Here is a 27,268-nt window from a genome sequence, read left to right on the forward strand (position 1 = left end):
AAAATCTTTATTATATGTCTAAAACATGTACATACAACACGTTTCACAAATCAAGCAAGGAACATCTATACATCTATATATGCCAAAAAATCTCTCCCACCTATGGATTTTCCAGTTTTTAGTGGAGACCCGCTCGAAATTCACGTTCTTCATGCGAGCTTTTGAACATGGGTTGGAGAATAAGACAACAAATAAAATGACAGATTGTACCTTTTAGAGCAGTTTACCACGGGGCAACCAAAGGATCTGGTACACAGTTGTCAACACATGCCTTCTGAAAAGGGCTATCAGGAGGCAAAGAAACAACTTTACTAGCATTTTGTTTAAGTGCAGATTAAAAACTTATCTTTTTAGCAAAGCCTACAATTAACACACATCACATCATAACCTATCATGAACAGCAGCTACGCTAATTCCTCTCCACTGTTTTTTCTCTACCCATCCCGAGGCATCCTGAGGTTGCTCCATCCCCAGTCACGTCCCACCTTATGAAGATTGTGGACCTTAAAAGAAGTAGATGCCGATCCCGCAAACATCCCGAACCATCTAGAGACGTACCAGTGCCAATTGGAGTTTTGACATTGGACCTCTTTGAGTGTTTAAAAGCTCTGGCATGGAGAAGCTGGTGTTGGATCTGTGACGATGGCAAATGTTGAGCTATTTTATGAGTTGCTCAGTAGCTCCTAGTTTTATAACCACAAATGATTGTAAAAGACTGTAGAAAGAACATTACTCATAATCTTACATTCCAGTGCTCATGTTAGTTCTCACTCTCCAGTGTTCTGTATTGTTTAAAGATTTATAATCAATCTCTTGATGTCACCCAAATGAGGATGTGTTCCCCTTTTGAGTCTGGTTCTTCTCAAGGTTTCTTCCGCATAACATCTAAGGGAGTTTTTCCTTGCTGCAGTCACCATGGCTGCTCATCAGGGATAAATGCACACCATTCACCTTAACTCTTAAAATTCTGTAACGCTGCTTTGAGACAATGTCTGACATACCAAATTCAGTATATGGCTGACCTATTTTGGAAGGGTTAAGGAATACCTGCCAGACTTGCAAGACAAAAATGGCAAAGTCTAGTAAAAAATCTAAAGCCTGGGGACATTGTATTAGTTGCTGTTGATTCCGCACCGAGAATCTCTTGGGTAATGGGCCGGATGCTACAAAGTTTCACAGACAACAGGGGTCTTGTGCGACAAGCCCAAGTGAAAACCAATACGAACACTCTTCTATGACCTGTTACAAAGCTTTGTTTGCTTTCAGAAGGATTTGTCTCTTTTGTAATATTCTAATTTAAGGATCTGTTACAGATTTACTGCCTACTTTCAGATCAACATCACCTTCAAGTGTTTTTGTTTGAGATTCATCTAAACTACATGTTGTCTTTTAGGGGTTTGTTTGACTCTTTGGTATAAGTAAGTTGGTAACTGTTTGTTAAACACTAAACAATTAGGGGCTGGTATGTAAGAGATAATTTGACATGTTAATAATTTGTATATCATAACCATACGCTAGAGTGTTGATTTGCATGTAAACAACTTAATAGTCATAATTGAAGTTGTTAAATTTTATAAAGCTATATGTATATCTGTATTATTTCATATGCTTCCAATATATAATTTCTGTTCTGGTTTTTTTTTTATCGCTGTGCACTAGGTGTCATAGGTGTCGTGAGTATAAGAGTGTTGGGGGGGGGGTGGGCATGCAGAGAAACAAGAGAGATATTCGTTTATTATTATTTGTTTTTGTTCCCAGTATTTTTTTAGAACAAATGCTATGAAAATGCAGGTATCAGTATTGGCAAATACAAAAGAATTTAAGTATTGGACTCGTTTTGGAAAAAGTGGTATCTGTGCATCCATACAGATGAGATAAGTATTTGTTTTCGAATGCAGAGTAGTTAAAAGGAAAAATTGATGCAAAGAAATTCAGTGAAGAGGATAGTTCACACAAATAAAAATTTTTTTTCATCATTTACTCAGCCATATGTCATTCGAAACCCGCAAGACTTTAATTTGGTGAATTGTAGCCATAAGATACAGACAACAAATATATCCTTATAATATATGTCTTTTAAATGTAACTTTTAAGCTGCACTGAAGATTCCCCTCACTGAACTCAGCTCAGGACCTGTTCAGTACAATCACAGAAAAACTTTATGACATCAACTCGATTAAAGTTAACCAAACCAATAAGTGCTGTTTAACTACAATCCAAATTAGCTAGATAGGCTGTAATTGTTTTATTGTTTGGACATGTGCAGAGGAGGGACATGGGGTATATCGGTAAGAGAATTCTGAGAATGGAGCCACCAGGAAGGAGAAAACGTGGAAGACCAAAAAGGATGTTTATGGATGTGGTGAGGGAAGACATGCAGGTAGTTGATTTGAAAGAGGCAGATGTAGAGGACAGGGGGGTATGGAGACGGATGATCCGCTGTGGCGCCCCCTAATGGGAGCAGCCGAAAGAATAAGAAGGCTGTAATTGTTTTGTTGCTACACACATTATAATAAATTACATACTATAAATTATGATGTTATGCAGCTAAAAGAAATAGTGTTGCTTTATTCATAAAATCATAGCAGGCAACACAGTATAACCTAAATGATATTGTTTTTATCTTATTTTATTAAATGCATTACTGTAGCTTATACTATCCTCATAACGAGATGAGTGATATAGCTTCATACACACCTTTATCTTTTGCACGTTTCCCCACTACTTATTTCCTCTTTTTTTCTGAATTAAGCTCCTAAGGGTTTATGTTCATTCATAATTTTAAGTTAGATTCAGTTCTCCTTACTGATCTCCCGCTTCTCCTTTCTGAGTGTATGAGTGAGGGAACTTCTCCGGGCGGTGGGTGCAGAATCCGAGTCCCGAACACATTCATTGACTGTGAGATGATATAATAATTGACTCGATAAAACAAAACAAAAAAAATAAAACAAAAACAAAACAATGATCGATTTTTATTAATAAATGTATTTGTTAATGTATTATTATTATTATTATTATTATTATTATTATTATTATTATTATTATTATTATTATTATTATTATTATTATTATCCCGCCTGGAAGGTGCACATGTCGTCTCTGCCTGAATGCGCCGTTGCCAAGCAGCAATCAAAACAAGTTTAAGACAGCGCGCGCTTTAATCTGATTGGTGGCTTGCTACGTGTTTGACCAGTTAACGTTTGCTAAATGTATTTGAGTGAAAAGTAAGATATTTGACTTTGAAATATAGTGAAGTTCAAGTAAAAGTCTCCTCAAACGGAAATACTTGATTAAAGTACAGAGTAAAAAAAAAGACTTAATTACAGTAACCGTGACAACAGCAGGACATCGGCAGCTCAACTGTGACGTCAGAACTTGAACCCTATAAAACCCAGCATATTTACTGAACGCACATCATACTGTACACAGCGTAAGCGAAGAGCAATAGTCAGAGATTATTACTACTATCGATACTTTGCATGCTTTGTTCAAAATGGTAAGTTGGAAGTAGATCCTCTTCATTTCTGTAGCTAACATGTACTTTACTCTTCATTTCTTAATATACGCTGTTCTTGCTGAAAAAAAAAAAAAACAATTTTTGTTATTTCTGCAGTTGATGCATCAGGTAGATTTTTCTTCAAGATCTGTTACAAATCAACCCCAATTCTCCCACATGCATAAATCTGTTATGCCACCCCCATCCTCCCACATTAATAAATCTGTTACGCCACCCCAATCCTCCCACATGAATAAATCTGTTATGCCACCCCAATCCTCACACATGCATAACTCTGTTATGCCACACCATTCCTCACACATGCATAACTCTGTTATGCCACCCCTATCCTTCCACATGCATAACTCTGTTATGCCACCCCAATCCTCACACATGCATAACTCTGTTATGCCACCCCAATCCTCACACATGCATAACTCTGTTATGCCACCCCAATCCTCACACATGCATAACTCTGTTATGCCACCCCAATCCTCACACATGCATAACTCTGTTATGCCACCCCTATCCTCACACATGCATAACTCTGTTATGCCACCCCAATCCTCACACATGCATAACTCTTTTATGCCACACCAATCCTCACACATGCATAACTCTGTTATGCCACCCCAATCCTCACACATGCATAACTCTGTTATGCCACCCCTATCCTCCCACATGCATAACTGTGTTACGCCACCCCAATCCTCCCACATGCATAACTCTGTTATGCCACCCCAATATTCCCACATGCATAACTCTGTTATGCCACCCCTAACCTCCCACATGCATAACTCTGTTACGCCACCCCAATCCTCACACATGCATAACTCTTTTATGCCACCTCTTTCCTCCGACATGCATAATTCTGTTATGCCACCCCAATCCTCCCACATGCATAATTCTGTTATGCCACCCCAATCCTCCCACATGCATAATTCTGTAATGCCACCCCTATCCTCCCACATGCATAACTCTGTTACGCCACCCCAATCCTCACACATGCATAACTCTTTTATGCCACCCCAATCCTCACACATGCATAACTCTTTTATGCCACCCCTTTCCTCCCACATGCATAACTCTGTTACGCCACCACAATCCTCCCACATGCATAACTCTGTTATGCCACCCCAATCCTCCCACATGCAACCTACATGGGCAGAAATTGTGAAGCATCAAAAGCAGCCCGAGAACGTTCAGAAGATCAGGGAGGAGAAAACACAGATTGAAAAAGCTGAAGTGCAAAAAAAGGAAGAAAAACAACAGCTGTCTGAAAACAACAAGGAATTACAGCTCTGCAAGTCTACTAAGGTAAAGTCTGTCTGTAGATCACTGGGCTGAGAGGATGTGGCTTTGGGTTCATATCTGAACATGATGGTGTTTCTGTACATGGAAATGTTGGCATGTGTAAATGTTCAAACAAATAAATAAATAAATACGTTTTATATTGTTTAAGATTTGTAATAGTTCACAGTAAATCTGATTACCATGAAGCCAGAGGCACAGTGTTACTCAAAAGTTTCCAGTGCTGCTTTGTTATTTTTAATGCACAGATGTATTATGGTGTCTCACATGCTGAACAATTTGATAAATATTGACTTTGCTTTCTGTTTTGTAGCCCGTTCAGGATAAAAGCACGGAAGAGAACAAGAAGGAGGAGCAGAGTGAGGAAGTCGTAGAGCAGAACAAGCAAGTTGCTCCGTCCACCCTCCCAACTCTGGAAAAACCTACATGGGCAGAAATTGTGAAGCGTCAGAAGCAGCCGGAGAACGTTCAGAAGATCAGGGAGGAGAAAACACAGATTGAGAAAGCTGAAGTGCAAAAAAAGGAAGAAAAACAACAGCTGTCTGAAAACAACAATAAATCTTCCCTCAGCACGGACAGTAAGGTAAATTCTGTCGGCAGGTCACAGGGCTGAAAGGATGTGGGTCTATATTTGGACATGGTGGTGTGTCTGTAGGTGTTTTATTCAAAAGGATTCAATAATGCTCTGTGATTTTTTATGCACATATATGTTGATGTTGATTTTGCCTTCTGTTTTGTAGAATAGAGAGCTTTACATCTGGAACCTCGACTACACTGTAAACAACGAGCGCCTTTACAATGAGTTCCTCCCATTCGGAACCATCATCCAAGCTAAGGTCAGCTACTGATCCCTCCATTCTCTTCCTTTTCCAAACACCTGTGTTCACCTGTGTGATGATAACTGTCCGGTTTATTTTTAGTCAGCATGTAATGCTCATTCTTCAATTGTGATTCTTCATGCTCTCTTCTACAGGTGATAATGAAGGGCCTCCGCTCCAGGGGATTTGGCTTCGTTAGCTTTTCCTCACCAGCCGAAGCAGAAGAAGCCCTTAAAAAAATGAATGGGAAGATTTTGGGAAGAAGGACATTGTATGTGTCTTTCTCTAAAGCCAAAGAGGGTCGAGAGCCATACCGCACTCAGGAAAAGAAAATGACAGAGAGTAGCTCACTATCCAAACCCCGGCAGAGTCCTCCTGGGAAGACAGAGAGGGTCAGCCGTAGCGTGAGTCACATGCTGAAGTGATCATTTTTTTTAATGCAATAAAATAAGTCAGAATAGTGTAATGGTATTAGTATTATTATGTACAAATATCTAATATTTGTACATGTGAAACACACCTACACTTTGGAGTAACACATTTTTATCTTTCTCTTTCGGGTCGTCACTGCCAGGAATGCAATGAATAAACTGAGAACCACAAAAAAAATCAATCAATTAATATTTTAATCAATGAACTCAATGAAAAATGCTGTCTTTTTATGACAGAATATATAAATCCTGTGTATGGCTCACACAGCAGCAGCAGTAGTTTATTTCTTCAACATTCAGCTGAAATACTGAAATGCCTCTTGTAGAACATGCCAAGGTGTTATTCAATAGCTGATAGATGACACTCCAGCTGGCTGCTTGCTCTCTAAACAACACTTACAGAGCTTGGACGTACGCTTCGGCTCGTCTTGTTGTATGGTGCAGTCAGTATTTTCTTTTATTATTTAACCAGTGGCGTCATTTAGGGCCAGCAAAGCCTTCTCTGCTGGCAAAAACACTATCAGAAGCACTGACCTACATTTACAACCAAAATTCTACTATTTTTTGTCAAGTCAAGATTATTTCTATAACGCTTTTCACAACAGACTTTGTCTCAAAGCAGCGTTACAGAACTTTAGGAGTTAAGGTGAATGGTGTGCATTTATCCCTGATGAGCAGCCATGACGACTGCAGCAAGGAAAAACTCCCATAGATGTTATGCGGAAGAAACCTTGAGAGGAACCAGACTCAAAAGGGGAACCCATCCTCATTTGGGTAACATCAAGAGTGTGATTATAAATCTTTAAACAATACAGAACACTGGAGAGTGACAACTAACATAAGCATTAGAATGTAAGATTATGAGTAATGTTATTTCTACTGTCTTTTACAGTCATTTGTGGAGCTACTAAACAATTCATAAAATAGCTCAAGATTTGCGACAGCTTCTCCATGCCAGAGCTTTTAAACATTTAAAGAGGTCCAATGTCAAAACTCCAATTGGCACTGGTACGCCTCTAGATTGTTCGGGATGTTTGCGGGGTCGGCATCTACTTCTTTAAAGGTCCACAATCTTCATAAGTTGGGACGTGACTGGGGCTGGAGGAACCTCAGGATGCCTCCGGATTGGTAGGGAAAGAGCAGTGGAGAGGAATTAGCGTAGCTGCTGTTCATGATAGGTTATGATGTGATGTGTGTTATGTGTAGGCTTTGCTAAAAAGATAAGTTTTTATTCTGCACTTAAACTGGGAGAGTGTGTCTGACCCCTGAACACTGTAAGGAAGACTATTCTAAAGTTCAGGAGCTGAATGTGAAAACGCTCTACCGCCTTTAGTGGACTTTGCTATTCTAGGAACTTCTAGAAGTCCGGAGTTTTGAGATCTCAGGGAGCGTGACGGATTGTAGCGTGTTAGAAGACTGGATAGATAATTGGGAGCTAAACCATTTAGTGTTTTGTAAGTAAGAAACACTTTTGAACTAATAGTTGAAGAACATCCTTTCAAATGCAGGTTGAAATGCTGGAGCTTCTGTGTACTGGTTTTTGGGCCAATGAGCAAAATCTCCACCTTATCAGAATATAATAATATAAAGTTATGAGTCATCCAATCTTTTAATTCTTTAACACACTCAGTTATCCAAGTCAATTGAGCTGTATCGTCTGGTTTTGATGAGATATATAGCTGGGTATCATCATCTTAACAGTGGAAGCTAATCCCATGCCTTCTAATATTATTTCCTAAGGGAAGCATGTATATTGTGAAAAGCAGGGGTCCTAGAACTGAACCTTGTGGCACACCATAATTTACTTGCATTAACCTGGATAGCTCTCCATTTAAGTCTTAAGATTTAAACCAGGTTAATGCCTGTTGCCGATGTAATTTTGTAAGCGATCTAGGAGAAAAGCATGATCTATAGTGTCGAATGCAGCACTAAGATCTTGTAAAACTTGGTCTGAAGCTAAAAACAGGTCATTAGTGATTTTAACTAGAGCAGTTTCTGTGCTATGATGGGGCCTAAAAACTGACTGAAACTCTTCAAAGATCAGTGTTGTGCTAGTTACTAAGCAATAGCAACTAGTTACAGTTACTCGTTACTTCATTCAAAAACTCAATTACTTTGTTGATTACTTACACCAAAAAGTAATGTGTTACTGTTAAAAGTAACTTTTTAGTTAATTTAAATGCCTTTTATGCGTTATGGTCTATAGAAACACAAAATTTCTGAAGGAGCTTCGACAAATTGGAGTTGATGTTTATCACAGTAACTCGACCTTCGAACCAGAAAGACACAGTTACATTTGACTAAAAAGTTTTTGTCTTTATACTCAACTAAAGTGAAATAATGAGCATATTTCCACTTTGAGAAACTAGTCTTGCTCTCGCCTTTACTTGCCATTACTGCCGCACAGACCTCAATAAACGGAGACACGCCCACAGAGCGTCTTCTTCGTGTTTACAGTGGTTATCATCCACCAATCCTACAATGCGTCGCTGCTGTAAACAGGCTAGACTGTAGGCTACACTTCAGCCAAAATTAATTCATTTAAAAAGTAACAGACAACGCACCATACAGTAATGGTAACGGAGTTACTTTATTTAAAATGTAATGCGTTACAGTATTAGTTACTGTCAAAAGTAACTGCATTACAGAAACGCGTTACTGCCCAACATTGTCAAAGATATTGTTCTCTTGTAAGTAGGAACATAACTCGGCAGAGACAATCTTTTCTAAAATCTTAGACATACGTAAATGGGAGAAGTCGGTCTGTAATTTGATAGCGTGTTTGGATCCAGATTAGGTTTTTTAATGAGGGGCTTAATAACTGCTAACCTGAGGTGTTTAGGGACGTGACCTAAATATAGTGAGGAGTTAATAATATTCAGAAGACGCTTACCAGCTGTATGTAACAATTCCTTCAATAGTTTAGTTGGAATGGGATCTAACTGACATGTTGTTGATTTAGCTTTGGTAATAACATCATACAGCTCTTCCTGTCCTATACATGTAAAGCAGTGTAGTTGTGAAGTTTTAGGTGAGATTGGGTAAGGAGGTGCTGTTAGAGGTTGGATCGCCACAATTGTTTTTCTAATACTATAAATTTTTTTCAGTGAAGAATTTCATAAACTCCTCACTACTAAACTGTGATGAATAAATTTTTCGGATACCTGATTGGTTGTAAATGTAGCTACTGTACTGAAAAGGAAAGTGAAGTGAACGATGTAGGTCGCGAATCTGTTTCTCCAAAGCCTCCAGCTCCAACTCCACCGTTTGCAACTCGAACGAGTTCTCACCGGTGCTCAAAGGCAGACACACAACCGACATAGTGCCATGTCAGCCATTAACTGTTTGCCTGTAAAGCTGCACTGGCGTTTACAAGCAGAGCATTGTGACAGATTTTTCCTGATGGCCATTTGTGCCTTTGGAATCCAGTATTTTTGACGCAACCTTGACAACAACAACCTACTCTTAGGATTTTGTCTTGTAAAACTGGTGACAACTTGTAGAGAGTGCTACTGTTTTTCACAGCTTTCCATTGCTAAATGGCTTTGATTTCTTCAGGGAACATGATTGCTTGACTGTAGCGAAAGATTTCTTTCTTAGCAGTTTCAATGTCACTCAATTCAATGTAACAATAATACATTTGCTTTAAGAAAAGCATCTACAGTAAGTCCCCTTGAGGCAATGTCAGCTGGGTTGAGATAAAAATTTACATATCTCCATTTTAAACCCCTTAAAGAGCGCTCTGATGGAAGTTACTTTGTTGGCCACAAATGTACGGAACTGTGTGCTTTCATTGGTGAGATACTTCAGGACTAAAGTACTGTCTGTTAAAAATAGAGACTCCTGACGAATTAAGTCCAATTCAGATGTAAGCATATTGTCCATTCTAGCGGCCATGGTAGCTGCAGTGCACTAAAGACGCGACATGGTAACTGGCTTTACTGGAGCAACCCTGGCCTTACCCAGAACAAAGCCACAACGTTTGTTACTTCTGCAATTCTCCAGGAGCAAGTATGACACCGTGCCATAACCCAACTCACTGGCATATGCAAAATGATGAAGCTGTGCTGAAGTGATTTCACCAAAGTCACTAAACAGTACGACTATTATACATCCACTTGGTCAAAATAAATCTTCCTGATGCACACACCTTTCTTAACTCATGCATCAGAGCAACACCCTGTTGTTCAGTTGCCACAGAAGTCAAACAGTCATCCACGTAAACATTTCTAAGAACTGTCTGTATTACCTCTGATCTGTACTGTGCACTGTTGTCCTTTGCACAGGTCTGTAGAGCAAAGATCGCACAACTTGGGGAGGATGTGGCACCAAATAAGTGAACAGTCATTCTGTATTCCTCCATTTCCTAAGCAGTGTCCCCATTAGGCCACCAAAGGAATCTCAACAGGTCTTCCCCAGCAGAAACTTTAACCTGATGAAACATCCCTTCTACATCTGCTGCGAGGGCTATGGGCTTATGTCTGAATCTCATCAACACATTAATAAAATAACTATTCGAGTTGGGTCCCTGTAACAGCTGAGAGTTGAGTATTTTTTCTTGGTAGGTAGCTGCGCAATCTAACACCACTCGAAGTTTGTGTTTTTGTAGGTGATACACCCCATGATGTGGGATGTACCAGATTCTGCCAGGGTTTCCTTCTATTTCACTTGCAGGGACCCTTTTAGCATGACCTTTCAATAACATGTCCTCCACGAAACTACAATAATCCTTGTGGAAATCTAAATTCCATTTGAACTTCCTTCCTAGAAATTGAGCATGCAGAGAAGCAACACCATAATAGTTGGGAAACACTACATCCTTTGTCTTCAAAGGAAGATCAATGCTATAATGTCTATCAACAAGCTCTATGGACTGTGATACTGACTCCATAAACTGCCTGTCCTCTATGGACATTTCAAATTTTTCAGCTTGTTTATACTTAGGAACATCATAACTCATTTGCTGTTGAATTAGGTTCTCCAGACTTACCACTGAAATCCTATTTGTCATAACCTGTGGCCATCCTGTGCTTCTGCTAGTTTGGATGTTCTCTCTCTCCAAAGGTCCATTTACAATCCAGCGCAGGATGGTCTTGACAGCGTTTACCTTTGCTGTTGATGACTTTCCATGGCTCAAGAATCTTGGGTACATTAGTTCCTATGAGTAAGTCAATACCTGCATCCATCTGAGGAAGATGCACCTCTTCAAGGTACCTCCGTTTCTTAACATCCTTCTGTAACGGATTATTATCTTTTTTTATTGGGATCTCTCTTTGTGAGAACACCTGAGGGAGATCCACAAAAGTTTCCTCATTCAGTCTGCTTACTTCTAATTGGGTAAAAACATGTACTAACAGACCTTTCTTGTCCCATAGTATGCAGAAGGATGTTTGTTTTCCCACCAGTTACCCTTAGTTCCTTAATTACTTAATGAGCACTTCTGACAAGTGAGTCTTTGCATGCAACCTTTTCTCGTGTGACCTGGTAACAAGCAACCAAAGCACAACCCTTTAGAGTTTAGAAAGTCAAGTTTTTCTTTGTGTGGCTTTTGCTTCAGAATGTTGCAAACATCCAATTCATGTCCTTCATTACAGCATAAGCAAAGGGTTCCATGTCTTGCATTTGCTCCATCCCTTTCCTTTGTTCTTTGGGATTTGAATTTTGGAACAGGTATAGTGCTTGTTGCAAATGTGGTTTTCCTTTTTTTTTTTTTTTTGTAAGTTATTCGATTTGTTTGGTTTGAAGTTGGGATTGTCCTTTGCCATTTTGTTATCCTGAATGTGACCAAACAGTGGAAGTAAAAAATCTTTGCCTGTTTGTTTACAAAACTAACCATGTCAGTGAACCTTGATCTTAAGCCAGTCTTTTCTTGCAGCTCGCAGCAAAAAAACCTCCACTTTTCTCTTCATTTAAAAGGTAGTTTTGTTACAATAGCACGCATGTTGCTTGGACTCTCCATCTCATAAACATATTCCACACTGTCCAAACAGTGTTGCAACAACCAGTAAGAAAGAGAACAAAATCTGTTAACGTTTTGTTATCCTCGGGCTTTAAAGCCTTCCACCTCAGCGCCTTTTCTGCATAGGCGGTGGCAATAGTGTAATCATTGCCAAAATGTTGGTAGAGTATTTTCTTTGCCTCCTGATAGCCCCTTTCAGAAGGCATGTGTTGACAACTGCGTTGTAGAACCTTTGGTCGCCCTGTGGTAAACTGCTCTAAAAAGTACAATCTGTCATTTTTATTTGTTGTCTTATTCTCCAACCCATGTTTAAAAGCTCACATGAAGAATGTGAATTCGAGCGGGTCTCCACTAAAAACTGGAATATCTATAAGTGGGAGAGAAGATAAAGACTGTTGTTTTATGAAAATCTCACTAATATAATTTTGGTGTTGCATGATGTTAAACAAGCTTCCTCTATGAACATGCACAGGAACACTGCCCCTGATGGCTGTGATTTAGCCAAACACTGTTGACCTTTGGACCTGCATCAGCATCATGTGCTAACTCACGGCATTGTGGGTTTGGACGTACCACGTTATTAGATGTAGCTTTAAGATTGCCTGCTGTTGAGGCAGCTCTTGCTCCACCACCAGAAATACCAGAAACGCCACTAGCTGGTTCGGACATGGACAAAACCTGACGTTTGTCTTCCGCTGCAGCAATAGCAGTATGTAGCTCTAAATGTTCCTTCTTGGCTTTAAGCTCAGCTTCCTCCCTCTCAAGCCTTTGTTTCTGTTTTAAGGCATTAGCTCGTGCCGACAACTCTACCCTTTGAGCTTCAAGTCTCACCCTAGAAGAAGCTGTAGATGACATACTTGCTGTTGGTTTTTGTATCCTATAACATTGCACTCGTAAATCCTAAACTCGTGTTTCCTCAAACCTTTAACACAAGCACTGTTCACATGCTGTCTGGTATCGGTGCATTTTTATGAAAAGAAAGATTACGAATGGTAGGTAGGAAAGGATGCCAATGATGCTGGTAAGTAACATGACAGTAACAACATGGCTAATTTAGTAAATACACATTTTTATTCATATACAACATTGTTTTATTTTTTTTGTGGATACAAAGTAAGTTCAAATTTCAAACACCTACTAACACAGTGTGCGACTTCAGACGCACATCAAGTCTTCAATTACCATATGTTGCTGCCATGATTTTCTTGTCAAGAGCAGTCCTACACTCAGCACCACTCTCAGTTTTACTTTTTTAGGATATGCAACATTGTCTTCTGACTAGTTTTATATTTTCAAAAAGTTTTGTATATCGTAACATTAGAACAAAAATGTTAAGATGAACAAGACTTTTTGAAAATGTAAAACTTAGATGAAGTCTTCGGAACCGGTAAAAGAGAATATCGATACATTAAAAACAAAACACATGACATTAAGCACAATAAAATCTTTAAATAAATATCAGAATATCATAGTGTTGCACAACAATCTAAACATTACTGATTGTAAGTCATGTGACTCATATTTGAAGGGAGGTATGATGTGAATATACACCTACAATGCATATGAATAGGTACAGATTTCATGTTTTGATAAAAAAAAATTAAAAAAGCTTAATTGTAAGCTATAAGACTCTGGTAGTTTAATAAACGTCTTCTGAACAATCTAGATTTTGGGTCAGAACAGAAACATTCCTCCAAAATATATCTCTACTAACTTCATGATCATGATTAATTAACTGCATGAGTCAGGCACTACTAGGACTGTATATCTATATGCATATAGTCACCATATCTCTGCTGAAGAAATAAAAAAATCATACAAACTTGATTCAATAAAAAGGTGAAATCTAATGGAAAATATTAATTATAGGTGAACAATCTACCAATTTTCTTATCTACCAACAGTCACATTCAAATACTAGTAAGCTAGAAATGTTCCTGAATCCTGGTGTGTGCAGTAGGTTTTAGATTAAATTTTATATTTGTTTCATAAAACTATATCGAGAACCTGCTACATTATTATATACATATTGGTTAAATGCAGTGGTGGGCCGTACATTTGGAACCTGGGCCTTCAGTGGGGACTTACCAGACTTAATCCACCTCTTAATACCACCACTATCACGTCAAAATGATAGAAACCATCAATACAATACAAAAACGCAATATAACAGGAGGGTGAATGCCATTTTACTGAAGCAAGAAACCCAGTTGAGACTTTAAACCTCTACACTACAACCGCAACTGTGCACCTACATCATCTGGAGCAGTTCAGGATCAATATTTGTCTAATGATATGACAAAAACATTAAAAATTGAAATAAAATACAACCTATTTACCAGACATGCAGAGTCATAATTTGCACTGCTTGCTAGCTCCTTGGTTGGCCGACCTCTCCTCACGATGTCTAGCTTTTCTTAAATATGTATTTTTAAATATGTCCGAACAAAATAAATGTATCTTCCTCCTTAGGCATAAAAAGTCTAACTTTGATGTATTAATGTGTGCAGCTCAGTGCTCATGTTAGTTCTCACTCTCTAGTGTTCTGTATTGTTTAAAGATTTATAATCACACTCTTGATGTCACCCAAATGAGGATGGGTTCCCCTTTTGAGTCTGGTTCCTCTCAAGGTTTCTTCCTCATAAAATCTAAGGGAGTTTTTCCTTGCTTCAGTCGTCATGGCTGCTCATCAGAGATAAATGCACACCATTCACCTTAACTCTTAAAATTCTGTAAAGCTGCTTTGAGACAAAGTCTGTTGTGAAAAGCGCTATTGAAATAAACAGAAAATAGTAGAATTTTGGTTGTAAATGTAGGTCAGTGCTTCTGATAGTGTTTTTGCCAGCAGAGAAGGCTTTGCTGGCCCTAAATGACGCCACTGGTTAAATGGTAAAAGGAAATACCGACTGCACCATACAACAAGACAAGGAGTCGAAGCGTACGTCCAAGCTCTGTAAGTGTTGTTTAGAGAGCAAGCAGCCAGCTGGAGTGTCATCTATCAGCTATTGAATAACACCTTGGCATGTTCTACAGGAGGCATTTCAGTATTTCAGCTGAATGTTAAAATAATAATATACAGCTGCTGCTGTGTGAGCCATACACAGGATTTATATATTCTGTCATAAAAAGACAGCATTTTACATTGAGTTCATTGATTAATATATTAATCGATTGATTTGTGTGGTTCTCAGTTTATTCATTGCATTCCTGGCAGTGAGGACCCGAAAAAGATAGACAAAGTTGTGTTACTCCAAAGTGTAGGTGTGTTTCACATGTAGAAATATTAGATATTTGTACATAATAATAATATGGTGTGTAATAATGCCATTACACTATTCTGACTTAATTTATTGCATTTCAAAAAAATTATCACTTCAGCATGTGACTCACGCTACGGCTGGACCCTCTCTGTCTTCCCAGGAGGACTCTGCCGGGGTTTGGATAGTGAGCTACTCTCTGTCATTTTCTTTTCCTGAGTGCGGTATGGCTCTCGACCCTCTCTGGCTTCAGAGAAAGACACATACAATGTCCTTCTTCCCAAAATCTTTCCATTCATTTTTTTAAGGGCTTCCTCTGCTTCGGCTGGCGAGGAAAAGCTAACGAAGCCAAATCCCCTGGAGCGGAGGCCCTTCATTATCACCTGTAGAAGACAGCATGGAGAAACACAATTAAAGAATGAGCATTACATGCTGACTAAAAATAAACCGGACAGTTATTATCACACAGGTGAACACAAGTGTTTGGAAAAGGAAGAGAATGGAGGGATCAGTAGCTGACCTTAGCGTGGATGATGGTTCCGAATGGGAGGAACTCATTGTAAAGGCGCTCATTGTTTACAGTATAGTCTAGGTTCCAGATGTAAAGCTCTCTATTCTACAAAACAGAAGGCAAAATCAACATCCATTTAAAAGATCAACATCAACATATATGTGCATAAAAAATCACAGAGCATTATTGAAACCTTTTGAATAAAACACCTACAGACACACCACCATGTCCAAATATAGACCCACATCCTCTCAGCCCTGTGACCTGCCGACAGAATTTACCTTACTGTCCGTGCTGAGGAAGGATTTATTGTTGTTTTTAGACAGCTGTTGTTTTTCTTCCTTTTTTTGCACTTCAGCTTTCTCAATCTGTGTTTTCTCCTCCCTGATCTTTTGAACGTTCTCCGGCTGCTTCTGACGCTTCACAATTTCTGCCCATGTAGGTTTTTCCAGAGTTGGGAGGGTGGACGGAGCAACTTGCTTGTTCTGCTCTACGACTTCCTCAATCTGCTCCTCCTTCTTGTTCTCTTCCGTGCTTTTATCCTGAACGGGCTACAAAACAGAAAGCAAAGTCAATATTTATCAAATTGTTCAGCATGTGAGACACCATAATACATCTGTGCATTAAAAATAACAAAGCAGCACTGGAAACTTTTGAGTAACACTGTGCCTCTGGCTTCATGGTAATCAGATTTACTGTGAACTATTACAAATTTTAAACAATATAAAACGTATTTATTTATTTATTTGCTTGAAATTTACACATGCCAACATTTCCATCTACAGAAACACCATCATGTTCAGATATGAAACCGAAGCCACATCCTCTCAGCCCAGTGATCTACAGACAGACTTTACCTTAGTAGACTTGCAGAGCTGTAATTCCTTGTTGTTTTCAGACAGCTGTTGTTTTTCCTCCTTTTTTTGCACTTCAGCTTTTTCAATCTGTGTTTTCTCCTCCCTGATCTTCTGAACGTTCTCGGGCTGCTTTTGATGCTTCACAATTTCTGCCCATGTAGGTTTTTCCAGAGTTGGGAGGGTGGACGGAGCAACTTGCTTGTTCTGCTCCACGACTTGCTCACTCTGCTTCTTCTTCTTGTTCTCTTCCTCCTCCACCTGAAGGTCCATTTTATTCACACTTTCTGTCTGAACAAGTTCGGTTGTAGTTGGGGTTGTTGTTACAGAGGTTTCAGAAACTTCATCATCGGGTTGATCTGAAGGCAGTTCGGAGTCAGACTGCGGCTCAGACTTACACGTGGGCTGAGGTTCAGGCTTAGACATAAGCTGAGGAGTGTTCATGCTTTCATCCTGAACCCCATTATCTTTAAACTAATAGAGGGAAAAGATGAACAAAGTTAATTAATTGTGTAACTTAATTACATTTGACCTCTGGAAATCTGTTTTATAACTGAGCTAATGAGCACTAATCGTACAGGAAGAAATGTCACAGAGGACGCAGGTCTTCCTCCCCGAAGCTCTTGAAGGGTGACATCTCGGTTTCCGTCATCGGGGTCTTGAATTTTAATCTATAGGGAATACAAGTTAAAGACTGAAATTAAAATGTGAAGATATATAAATGGTTCTCAGAAAAGATATAAAGGCAGTTGAGACGATCCATTTAATGAACAAAGAGTCTGTGAAAGTGTAGGACATTAAACAAGGAGGATATTCCACTGAGAACGTTAAATATTTTTTCAGTAGTACTTTCGTTGGTTACTTACTGGTTTACTCTGCCTTTTAACCAGACCTGGCAGGTTGTGCTGAAGAGGCTGAGGAGTGAAATAAAACTCTTCTGCTGAAACAACATAAAAACAACCAACTGTAGCACATTTTGGTAATTTCTCATGGAATGTCCCAAATCACCTACTGTGCAGAATTATATGGAGAAAATGAAACTGTATTTATGCTACTTACCATTCATGTAACCGTTAGCATGGAAAAAGGTCCCAGGTATCTCTGCTGGATTCTGTTGCTAAACAAATAGTCATGCTATGATTAATATGATAAAAAAATAATAAAATAAATTAATAAATAAAAAACCTCATCTTGAAAAATGCAGTAGACATTTTCGCTGACGAAATAACAATTATATCTTTATAGTCTTTCTACTAATTTATTAATTAAAAGATAAATATCTTTATATCAAAATATCGATTGATCGAATAGACTTGAATAGCGTGTTTTACCTGGACCAGTGGGATGAAGGACAGGGGTTGCATTGGAATCATCTGTGCCCCATAGAATTGATGTGGCAGGAAGTGGTGGGCCATTTGGTAGGATTGGGGTGGCATAACAGAGTTATGCATGTAGAAGGATTGGGGTGGCATAACAGAGTTATGCATGTGGGAGGATTGTGGATGGTTTATAACTGGATTATGCATGAGGTGGAATTGGGGTTTGTTTATAACAGATCTTGAAATAAGATCTACCTGATTCAGCAACTGTAGAAATGAATAAAGTTGTTTGTTTTTCAGCAAGAACAGCGTATATTAAGAAATAAAGAGTAAAATACATGTTAGTTGCAGAAATTATCTACTTCTAACTTACCATTTTGAACAAGTCATGCAAAGTATCCCTAGTAGTAATACTTTCTGACTATTGCTCTTCGCTTACTCTGTGTGTACAGTATGATGTGTGTTCAGTAAATAAGATGGGTTTTATAGGGTTCAAGTTCTGACGTCACAGTTGACCTGCCGATGTCCTGCTGTTGTCACGGTTACTGTAATTAAGTCTCTTTTTTTTTTCGCATATCTGTACTTTAATCAAGTATTTCAGTTTGGGGAGACTTTTACTTGAACTTCACTACATTTCAAAGTCAAAAATCTTACTTTTTACTCAACTACATTTAGCTAAAAATTTTATTTATGAACGAATAAAACGTTAACTGGTCAAACACGTAGCAAGCCACCAATCAGAGTAAAGCGCGCGCTGTTTTAAACTTGTTTTGATTGCTGCTTGGCAACGGCGCATTCAGGCAGAGATGACATGTGCACCTTCCAGGCGGGCGACACACACACAAAAAAAAACCTAATCGATCATTGTTTTGTTTTATTTATTTGTTTTATCGAGTCAATTATTATATCATCTCACAGTCAATGAATCTGTTCGGGACTCGGATTCTGCACCCACCGCCCGGAGAAGTTCCCTCACTCATACACTCAGAAAGGAGAAGCGGGGTATCAGTAAGGAGAACTGAATCTAATTTAAAATTATAGATGAACAAAAAAGGTCTAAACCAGACATGGGCAAACTACGGCCCGTTGGTTTTATTAATCCGGCCCGCCGAACGTGACCAAATTCTATTAAAATAGGTCCGGGTAAACCTCGTTCAATTTACCTTTCCCCTGTAATGGCCACGTTTCCCCAAAAGATGTCGCACTTCAGATACATTGACCTTGTTCGCGTGCATTGCAGGTGTATATATACTGTATATCCTGGCCCGGCCCCCATTGTTTAGAACCCATTGTGGCCCGTGAGTCAAAAAGTTTGCCCCTTCCTGGTCTAAACCCTTAGGAGCCCAATTCAGAAAAAAAAAGATCAAATAAGTAGTGGGGAAACGTGCAAAAGATAAAGGTGTGTATGAAGCTCTATCACTCATCTTGTTAGGAGGATAGTATAAGCTACAGTAATGCATTTAATGAAATAGACTAAAAACTGAATATCATTTAGGTTATACTGTGTTGCCTGCTATGATTTTACGCATAAAGCAACACTATTTTTTTTTGCTGCATAACATCATAATTTATAGCAGAGGTCACTAACTGGCGGATTACTAACTGGTCCAAATCCGGATCGCACAGCCTTTTCACACAATGAAATCAATATATGGCACCTGCTGTTTTCTAATAAAATCTCATTTATATCATGAACATCAAGACACAGTTACGATGCTCACTGTTGCTACGATCAGACATGGAGTGAAGACAGCTCAGAGCGATGCATTGAGCTCTACGAGGCCTGCGTGTCTCATTTGCTCGGAGTCTGTTGCGGTTGTCACAAGTAGAAACATTGAAGGCCATTACGAAACTAAACATAGACACTTTGAAGAAACTCACCCTCAGCAGTCAACAAGGAGCATATGAGTGTTCACTGAGAATACAGTGGATTTTTTGAAAAAAATAATAAGCCCTTTACAGATTTTATTTCATTTACGTTTATTTGGAACTGTACAAATGAACAGATGAAGGGTTTCTTGCCCTTTTTTCATTGTTCCAACATTGGCACTTTATTTTTGCCTGTTTGTGTTTCTGAATGATATTGCTGATGATATTTTGACCAATGCAACTTGAAGCGTGGAAGAGAGCAACGTTAAACATTAGATTCATTTAGTTATGTGAAGTTTAAATGTGATATGAGATTTCTGTTTTGTTAAATTTTTTTAACCAGAGAGGCATGCGTTTATTACTTATGATCTGTAATCTCAGTTCAGCAGAAATAAAATCACTTTAGCTTTTTCTTTTATTTATTCATGTATAATGTGTCCAATAAAAATGTCCACACTTATTTCTTTAGTCTGGCAAAAAAACAGCAATTCAGGTTTTTTAGGTATATTATTTTCCGGACCTCAGCTGGGGAGGAGGATTTATTTACTGGACCTTAAGCAATTTTAGTTTTTGATTTATAGTATGTAGTTTATTATCATGTGTGTAGAAACAAAATTACAGCCTTCTTTCTCTTTCGGCTGCTCCCATTAGGAGGCGCCACAGCGGACCATCCGTCTCCATACCCCCCTGTCCTCTACATCTGCCTCTTTCAAACCAACTACCTGCATGTCTTCCCTCACCACATCTATAAACCTCCTTTTTGGTCATCCACGTTTCCTCCTTCCTGGTGGCTCCATCCTCAGCATTCTCTTACCGATATACCCCATGTCCCTCCTCTGCACATGTCCAAACAATAAAACAATTACAGCCTATCTAGTCTATTTGGATTGTAGTTAAACAGCACTTATTGGTTTGGTTAACTTTAATTGAGGTGATGTCATAAAGGTTTTCTGTGATTGTACTGAACAGGTCCTGAGCTGAGTTCAGTGAGGGGAATCTTCAGTGCAGCTTAAAAGTCACATTTAAAAGACATATATTATAAGGATATAGTTGTTGTCTGTATCTTATGGCTACAATTCTGGGCTCGTTATAATTTATTAGATATCAATCAGTGTTAAAATCATTAATATCATTCTATTAATAGATCGGTGTGCTAAAAGTAACAATAGAGTCTTTTTACATAATCTGAGTTGATTAAGCAAAGAGTCTTGTAATAAAAATGATAATAAAACATTATAGCCATAATACATCATAGTATTTTGGATACTTAAGTACATTTGAAGGCAAAAGGTTTTGTACTTTGTAAGAAAAAGTTCAAATGGAGTACTTTTACTTTTACGTGCATCATATTTTTCCCACTGTTTCTATACTTTAACTCAAGTACATGCTTTGACCCTGCCACTGTTTCACCATTGTTCCTTCTTTGGAACACATTTGATAGATACTGACCACTGCAGACCGGAAACATCCCACAAGAGCTGCAGTTTTGGAGATGCTCTGACCCAGTCGTCTAGCCATCACATGTTGGTCCTTGTCAAACTCGCTTTAATCCTTACTTTTGCCCCATTTTTAACTTTGAGGACAAAATGTTCACTTGCTGCCTAATAAATCCCACCCGCTAACAGGTGCCATAATAAAGGGATAATCAGTGTTCTTCACATCACTGATCGGTGCATATTCAGTAATTATTTCCTGTCATTGGTTATTGCAGTTATATTAATCAGTTATAATAATCCAGTGTGCTTCACAGTTGGATTTCATCGATAGTTACTAATCCTGCTGGCTCAACACATCACTGACTGCTACACACTGCAATGCCATCCATTTCCTTGCATGTTTATATCATGTAATAGAGTCAGATATATACAATATGACTCATCATCCATTATCTGTACTAATCACAGAGTGCTCAAGATGACCTGAGAGCCTTGTGGTGGTGGTGGTGGTGGTGATGCTTTTTTAATGTTAAAAGCATACATTACAATGTCACAGATATGAGACAGAAACTAGAGTTACATATTTTAAAATTGTGTCAAAAATGTCAAACAGATTCCACAGTTGGTCCAGGTTGGATTTATTTCCTAAACAGAACACACAAAACTATACGGCTTAGTACACCGAAATGTACATAAGTATGTGTAATCAAAATAAATAGGTTAATCAAAAGTATATAGATTTATTTTATTTTTTTGGCTTATATCAAAGTCCTGATACCGTAAACAACATCTTTGTATGAGAAAGAGAAATTCTTTGATGAAAATATACGAACAAAGATGCAGTTCTATAGCAATGTCTTTTGTTGTTGCTAATATTAAAAATAAGAACGTTGATGACGATGATGATAAAGATACTAATGATAAAAATAAGAACGTTGATGATGATTACGATGATGATGTTCATCATTATTAAATCATTGATCAGCAGTGAATGTAATAATGAGTTAGTAAACGAATATTAATGTTTGTGTTAAACAAATTGCATGTAAATGTTTTATTTGGATATATAAAATTACTATATAATCTTCATTTTTTTATAGCAATATAGAAATAATTGCTCTTGCGATTCAATCTACAATAAGCGCTTAAAAAAAATCGTGATTGAACATCGTAAAAGTAAACATTTTGTGCATCTTTAACCTTTTTCGCAATCATTACTTCAATCCTGAGGTCGACGTCCATGTCGTCATCAATGAGCGCCCGGAAAACGATGACGACTGAAAGGCGCGACGCCTCTTGTTGTGATTGAGCACGCCGTGATGGAGTTGGACGGCAGTAATCCCATTCTGAGGGAGTTCGGAAGCGAACAGAGTTTATTATCCAAGCCTGACGGTTCAGCTACGTTTGTGCAAGGTTTATTCTTCCTATTTGCTCAAATATGACAAAGCTAGGGTCTAATACGAGTCGGAAAAAAGCCTTTGTAACAGCACAGATAGCGTTTATTACTCCAGGATTATGTACATGATATAAAACTGCTGTGTGGGAATCATTTCCGGTTTCTGTCCTCTGGGAACTGTTTTGACAGGAGACACCAGTGTGTTGGCAGGGGTGTACGGACCAGCTGAGGTCAAAGTGAACAAGGAGATCTATGATCGAGCCACTTTGGAGGTCCTGATCCAACCCAAAGCTGGCATGCCAAGTATGTATTTATACAGTATGTGTGTTTTGGTTCAGATTCATGGATCACATTGGTCCATTTGCATTCAGATCTAAGTAGATTCAACCAAACTGTAACTGATTAATTAATCTTCATTAATCTTCTGAATCTACTGCACACGTTTCACCCATTCGTTTAGCGGAAATATGTTTTACACATGTTTTTACATGCATATGATATGTCGGCTGGGGAAAACAATGAAATCTAATGGGCAGAAAATTGTTATTACAAAAATATCTAATCATACCTGACAGCATCTCGATATATATTTGAGCTCAAAACTATCTGCAAAAACAGTAGTACAATAATCAAAAAAAAATATTAATCCTTCGAACTGAAGGCAAAGAATATGACAATTTTTAAAAACCTTAATTAAACAGCATTTTTTTTGTTCCATTTTAATCTGTATTTATTTAAGACATTAAAAACAACAAACCGTGCACAGAGGCGTTTGAAATGACGCGGAGATGTTGCAACGAGTCGTTATGTGTTTTGACTGGCACGTGTGCTTTAAGAGCAGAAGAACATCACTGGAAGATGACGAGACATCAGGAAGACCTTCAACAAACTCAAGTCTCGAAAATGTCGAAACCATTCAGCAACTTGTGCATAATGATCTTCGGAGAACGGTCCACATGATCTCGCTCCCGCACCCACCTTACTCACCAGAAGACAAAGATCCAGCTCAAAGCTCGCCATTTTGACACCACTGTGTAGATCCTAAAAAAAAAAAAAAGACTTCCAGGACATTTTCCAGAATTAGTATTACTGTATGAAGCGACTGTTTTGAAGGCGATAGTGTGTACATTTAGATAATAAAGTACCTTCTTTCAAACAGACTCGAGTCAGTCTCGAAACTAGCTCTGTTTACAAGAAATTTATATATCCTTGTATTTCAGGTGGTCATCTCGAAGCTGGTATTCGTTGTATTCAGCATATCATTTGCTCCGAATTCCGAATTAACAACATTCCCTGCATTGGTTCAACCCACAATGATTTCGAGTGTACCATTGTACAGCACAAAAGAAAATCTTTTCCTGAGGGGAAAAAAAAAGCAAAATGATCAAATTAGCGAGATGGACAAGATTTTATGCCCTATATGTCTGGAGTCAGCTCGAGGACATAGAGACTGACAGCAACAATGTTCTGTGCATAAAGTATGTTCATATACTTGTTAATTCTGAAGTGTATGGTTTTTTTTTTTTAAGTGACACAGAATCCTGTTTTTTTTTTTATTCTTAAATAAATGTTATATTTTTATATTATTAACATAATGGTGAACAAATGGGACAGAAACAACCTACTGTTTTACAATATACCAGAGATGTTAATACAGGGTAAGTGCAACATTTCTGACTAAATTGTCCTACCTTTTTTTTTTTTCCCCTGAAACACCAATACTAGCACTTTTCCCCCCTATTTGTTTAGTCTTATTTATATTTTTAGAAAAGGGGCTATAGTTCCTCTCTAAAGAGTGGTGTTTTAAGTTATTCATTGATAGAGACTCAAATCACTTTTTGTTCGAACCAAACCTGAGCGATTCCAGAAACCACCATGAAGTCTGCACTTTGGAGAAATTAATGTCATGAATGCGATTACACCTTTCCACCTCATGGTGGCAGTCACATCCAGGCTTCATTCCGATGATCGTCTGTTAAGTAAACGCTCTCATTCCCCATGTCCTCAGGTGTCCGGGAGCGCACGAGAGAGCAGTGTGTGCGGGAGACGTGTGAGGCCGCTCTGCTGTCCACTCTTCATCCTCGCTCCTCGCTCACGCTCGTCCTGCAGGTGGTGCACGATGACGGCTCGGTATCCTTCCGATCTTCATGCCTCAGCGTGTCGTGTTTATGTGGTTGATCTGCTGCAGTGAAATATGAATAGTACATGGAGTAGAGGAACATGCAGCACGTTCTTTAGAATCAGTTTGGACGGTGGGAGGTGTAGTGTATAATTTTCTGTTACGTACTCCATACACGTACACGATATCGGCAAAATTTTGTGGACACCTGATCATAAGTTATGGTCTGTGCTTCTTGAGCATCGATTCTACGTTTAGTCACAATTTGCTCTTAATATTCCCTCCACTCTTCTGGGAAGATGTTCCACTAGATTTTGGTGGGATAGTGCAAGACCCAAACCTGTGTGTATCAGTCCTTATCTGGTGTTTAGTTGTTAGCGTGCTGTCTGAATGCCGCATGCATGGCGCTGATGGACGCCGGACTTCCCATGAGCCGCCTATTCTGCGGAGTCACATGCGCCATCGACCCTGAGAGCCGAATCATCACAGACCCCACGGCTCAGCAGGAGAAGGTGCGAGTCTTTTCCTTCACTCTCGGATCCTAAGCTTTTATTTCAAGGCAATATGTTATAACAGATTATTATTTTTTATCATTATTCCAGGAAAGTCGAGCACTAATGACTTTTGCAATCGACAGTAAAGAGCACAACATCCTGATGTCATCGACAAAAGGCTCTTTCTCAGTGAAGGAGGTGAGCGAGCATGAATCATCATCATTTTCTTTTTCTCCTCAGATAAATTAAATTGATTATATTTACACTCAACATGGACTTGCATCAGTGCTGTGAACATTCGCCATATTAACGGACACTGTGAAAGCCACACCCCCTCCTTCCTTGCCTCACAATAGTTATGTTCCTAGCGGTGCTCTCTTCTCATCTCATTTTCATCCTTTCTGTTTAAAAATAGTGCCTACTTCGTGCCTTTGGTTTCATTTATGTGTAAAAAAAAAAAAAAAAACGGTTTAACAAGTGAAAATATAGTTCTTAGGAATATGTTAGGGGAAAAAATAATCAAAAAAGAGAAGACAATTAAATTACTATTTTAAAATAATGAAAATTAAAACCACCTTGTTCCCGTTGCTTTCCTGCGTCTGCAAAACGCATCGAGCAGCAGATCAGCAGTGAAAATGTCGGCTGTTTGGGGAGAAAAACTCCAGGGTTTCCCATTAAATGCATTATAATGACAAAAGTATTCGGACACCTGCCTTTTCCTACTATTATGGAGGCTCACAATTGTATAGAAGTCGGTAACATTCAATTTCCAATCGAACCCAACCTGTTCCAGCATGACCGTTCCCCCTGTGCACCAAATAATTGTAATGGAAGATCTTGAGTGGTCTGCTATAGAGCTCTGACCTCGAACCCTTTTTCAAACATTTTTGGGATGAATTGGAATGCCGACTGCACCCCAGGCCTCCTCACATCATCTACATCAGTACCTGCCTTTACTTACCCATGTAGCTGATTGAGCCCAAATTTCCACAAGCACACTCCAAAATCTAATGGAACATCTTCCCAGAATTATTCTAACACTAAATGGGGACTAAATGTGAAACAGGATGTAAAAAGCACATACCAAGCTTTGGTCTGGTGTCCTTTTTTTGTTTTCAAAAATGTACTACAGGTAAACCTTTATAATTATTTTTATATTGAATATACGATGAAGTACATCTTTTAAACCCCATATTGACCAATAATTTAGAAGTTGATATACACTATATTGGCACAAGTATTGGGTCATAAGTACGGTATGTGATTTTTCGAGCAGTGTATTCCACATTTAGTCCCAATTCGCTCTTATAATTCCCTCCACTCTCCAGGGAAGATGTTTTGCTAGATATTGGAGTGTGCTTATGGATATTTGTCTTCATCAGCCGAAAGGCAGGTATTGATGTATGTGGGATGCAGTCAGCATTCACCTTCACCCCAAAGGTGTTCAGTAGGGAGGAGATCAGAGCTCTATAGCAGGCCACTTGAGATCTTCCTCTCCAAAGCATTTAAAGCAGATCTTCATGGAGCTCACTTTGTGCACATCACCATGCTGGAACAGGTTTTGGGTTTCCAAGTTCAAGCGAATGTAAAAGTTTATTATAGCACATCTAAAGACATCCTGTACAATTGAGTGCCTCCAGCTTTGTGGTAACAGTTTGGAAAAGAACCACATATAGCAGGAAAGATCAGGTGACCCAATACTTTTGCCAATTAGAGTATGTTTGGCATTTTTTTTGTATAAAATTTTTATTTTAAATCCCGTCTTTTCCACACAGATGCAGCGGTGTATAGCTGTCAGCCAGAAGGCGTCTGAGCGGATCTTCCAGTTTTATAGGGATTCCGTGAAGCGACGATACTCCAAAGTGTTATGACCTTCCCTTGTTTTTTTTTTTCTGATTACATTTTTATAATAAATGTACTTCTGAAATGTAATGTTTGACTTTTAACTTACTGAGAAAAAAGTTGCAAGAATAGAGCTTAAGCACTGTTAACGTGGAT

General features: G+C 38.7%; 3 protein-coding genes across 3 annotated transcripts; 2 read left to right on the top strand and 1 right to left on the bottom strand.

Moving 5' to 3' along the window:
- Positions 1 to 4,467: 4,467 nt before the first annotated feature.
- On the top strand, positions 4,468 to 6,085 carry LOC310732511 (uncharacterized protein). The gene is made up of 4 exons (XM_083553134.1): positions 4,468 to 4,813; positions 5,121 to 5,390; positions 5,548 to 5,643; positions 5,781 to 6,085. The coding sequence occupies exons 1-4, from the start codon at positions 4,502 to 4,504 to the stop codon at positions 6,048 to 6,050; spliced, it is 948 nt and encodes a 315-aa protein (XP_083409260.1). The 5' UTR covers positions 4,468 to 4,501; the 3' UTR covers positions 6,051 to 6,085.
- An 8,640-nt stretch (positions 6,086 to 14,725) lies between these two features.
- LOC310732526 (uncharacterized protein) lies at positions 14,726 to 17,194 on the bottom strand. The gene is made up of 2 exons (XM_083553168.1): positions 16,641 to 17,194; positions 14,726 to 16,334 (listed from the first exon to the last, which is right to left on the bottom strand). The coding sequence occupies exons 1-2, from the start codon at positions 17,079 to 17,081 to the stop codon at positions 16,035 to 16,037; spliced, it is 741 nt and encodes a 246-aa protein (XP_083409294.1). The 5' UTR covers positions 17,082 to 17,194; the 3' UTR covers positions 14,726 to 16,034.
- Positions 17,195 to 18,134: 940 nt separating this feature from the next.
- On the top strand, positions 18,135 to 27,202 carry exosc5 (exosome component 5). The gene is made up of 8 exons (XM_083553180.1): positions 18,135 to 19,281; positions 19,397 to 21,671; positions 21,981 to 22,674; positions 22,847 to 22,960; positions 24,666 to 24,787; positions 25,148 to 25,288; positions 25,379 to 25,468; positions 27,046 to 27,202. Exons 3-8 carry the CDS (start codon positions 22,581 to 22,583, stop codon positions 27,139 to 27,141), a joined length of 657 nt encoding a protein of 218 aa, XP_083409306.1. The 5' UTR covers positions 18,135 to 19,281; positions 19,397 to 21,671; positions 21,981 to 22,580; the 3' UTR covers positions 27,142 to 27,202.
- Positions 27,203 to 27,268: the final 66 nt, after the last annotated feature.

This window comes from Silurus aristotelis (assembly GCF_946808225.1).
Source record: "Silurus aristotelis genome assembly, chromosome: 10".
NCBI classification, from domain to species: domain Eukaryota; kingdom Metazoa; phylum Chordata; class Actinopteri; order Siluriformes; family Siluridae; genus Silurus; species Silurus aristotelis.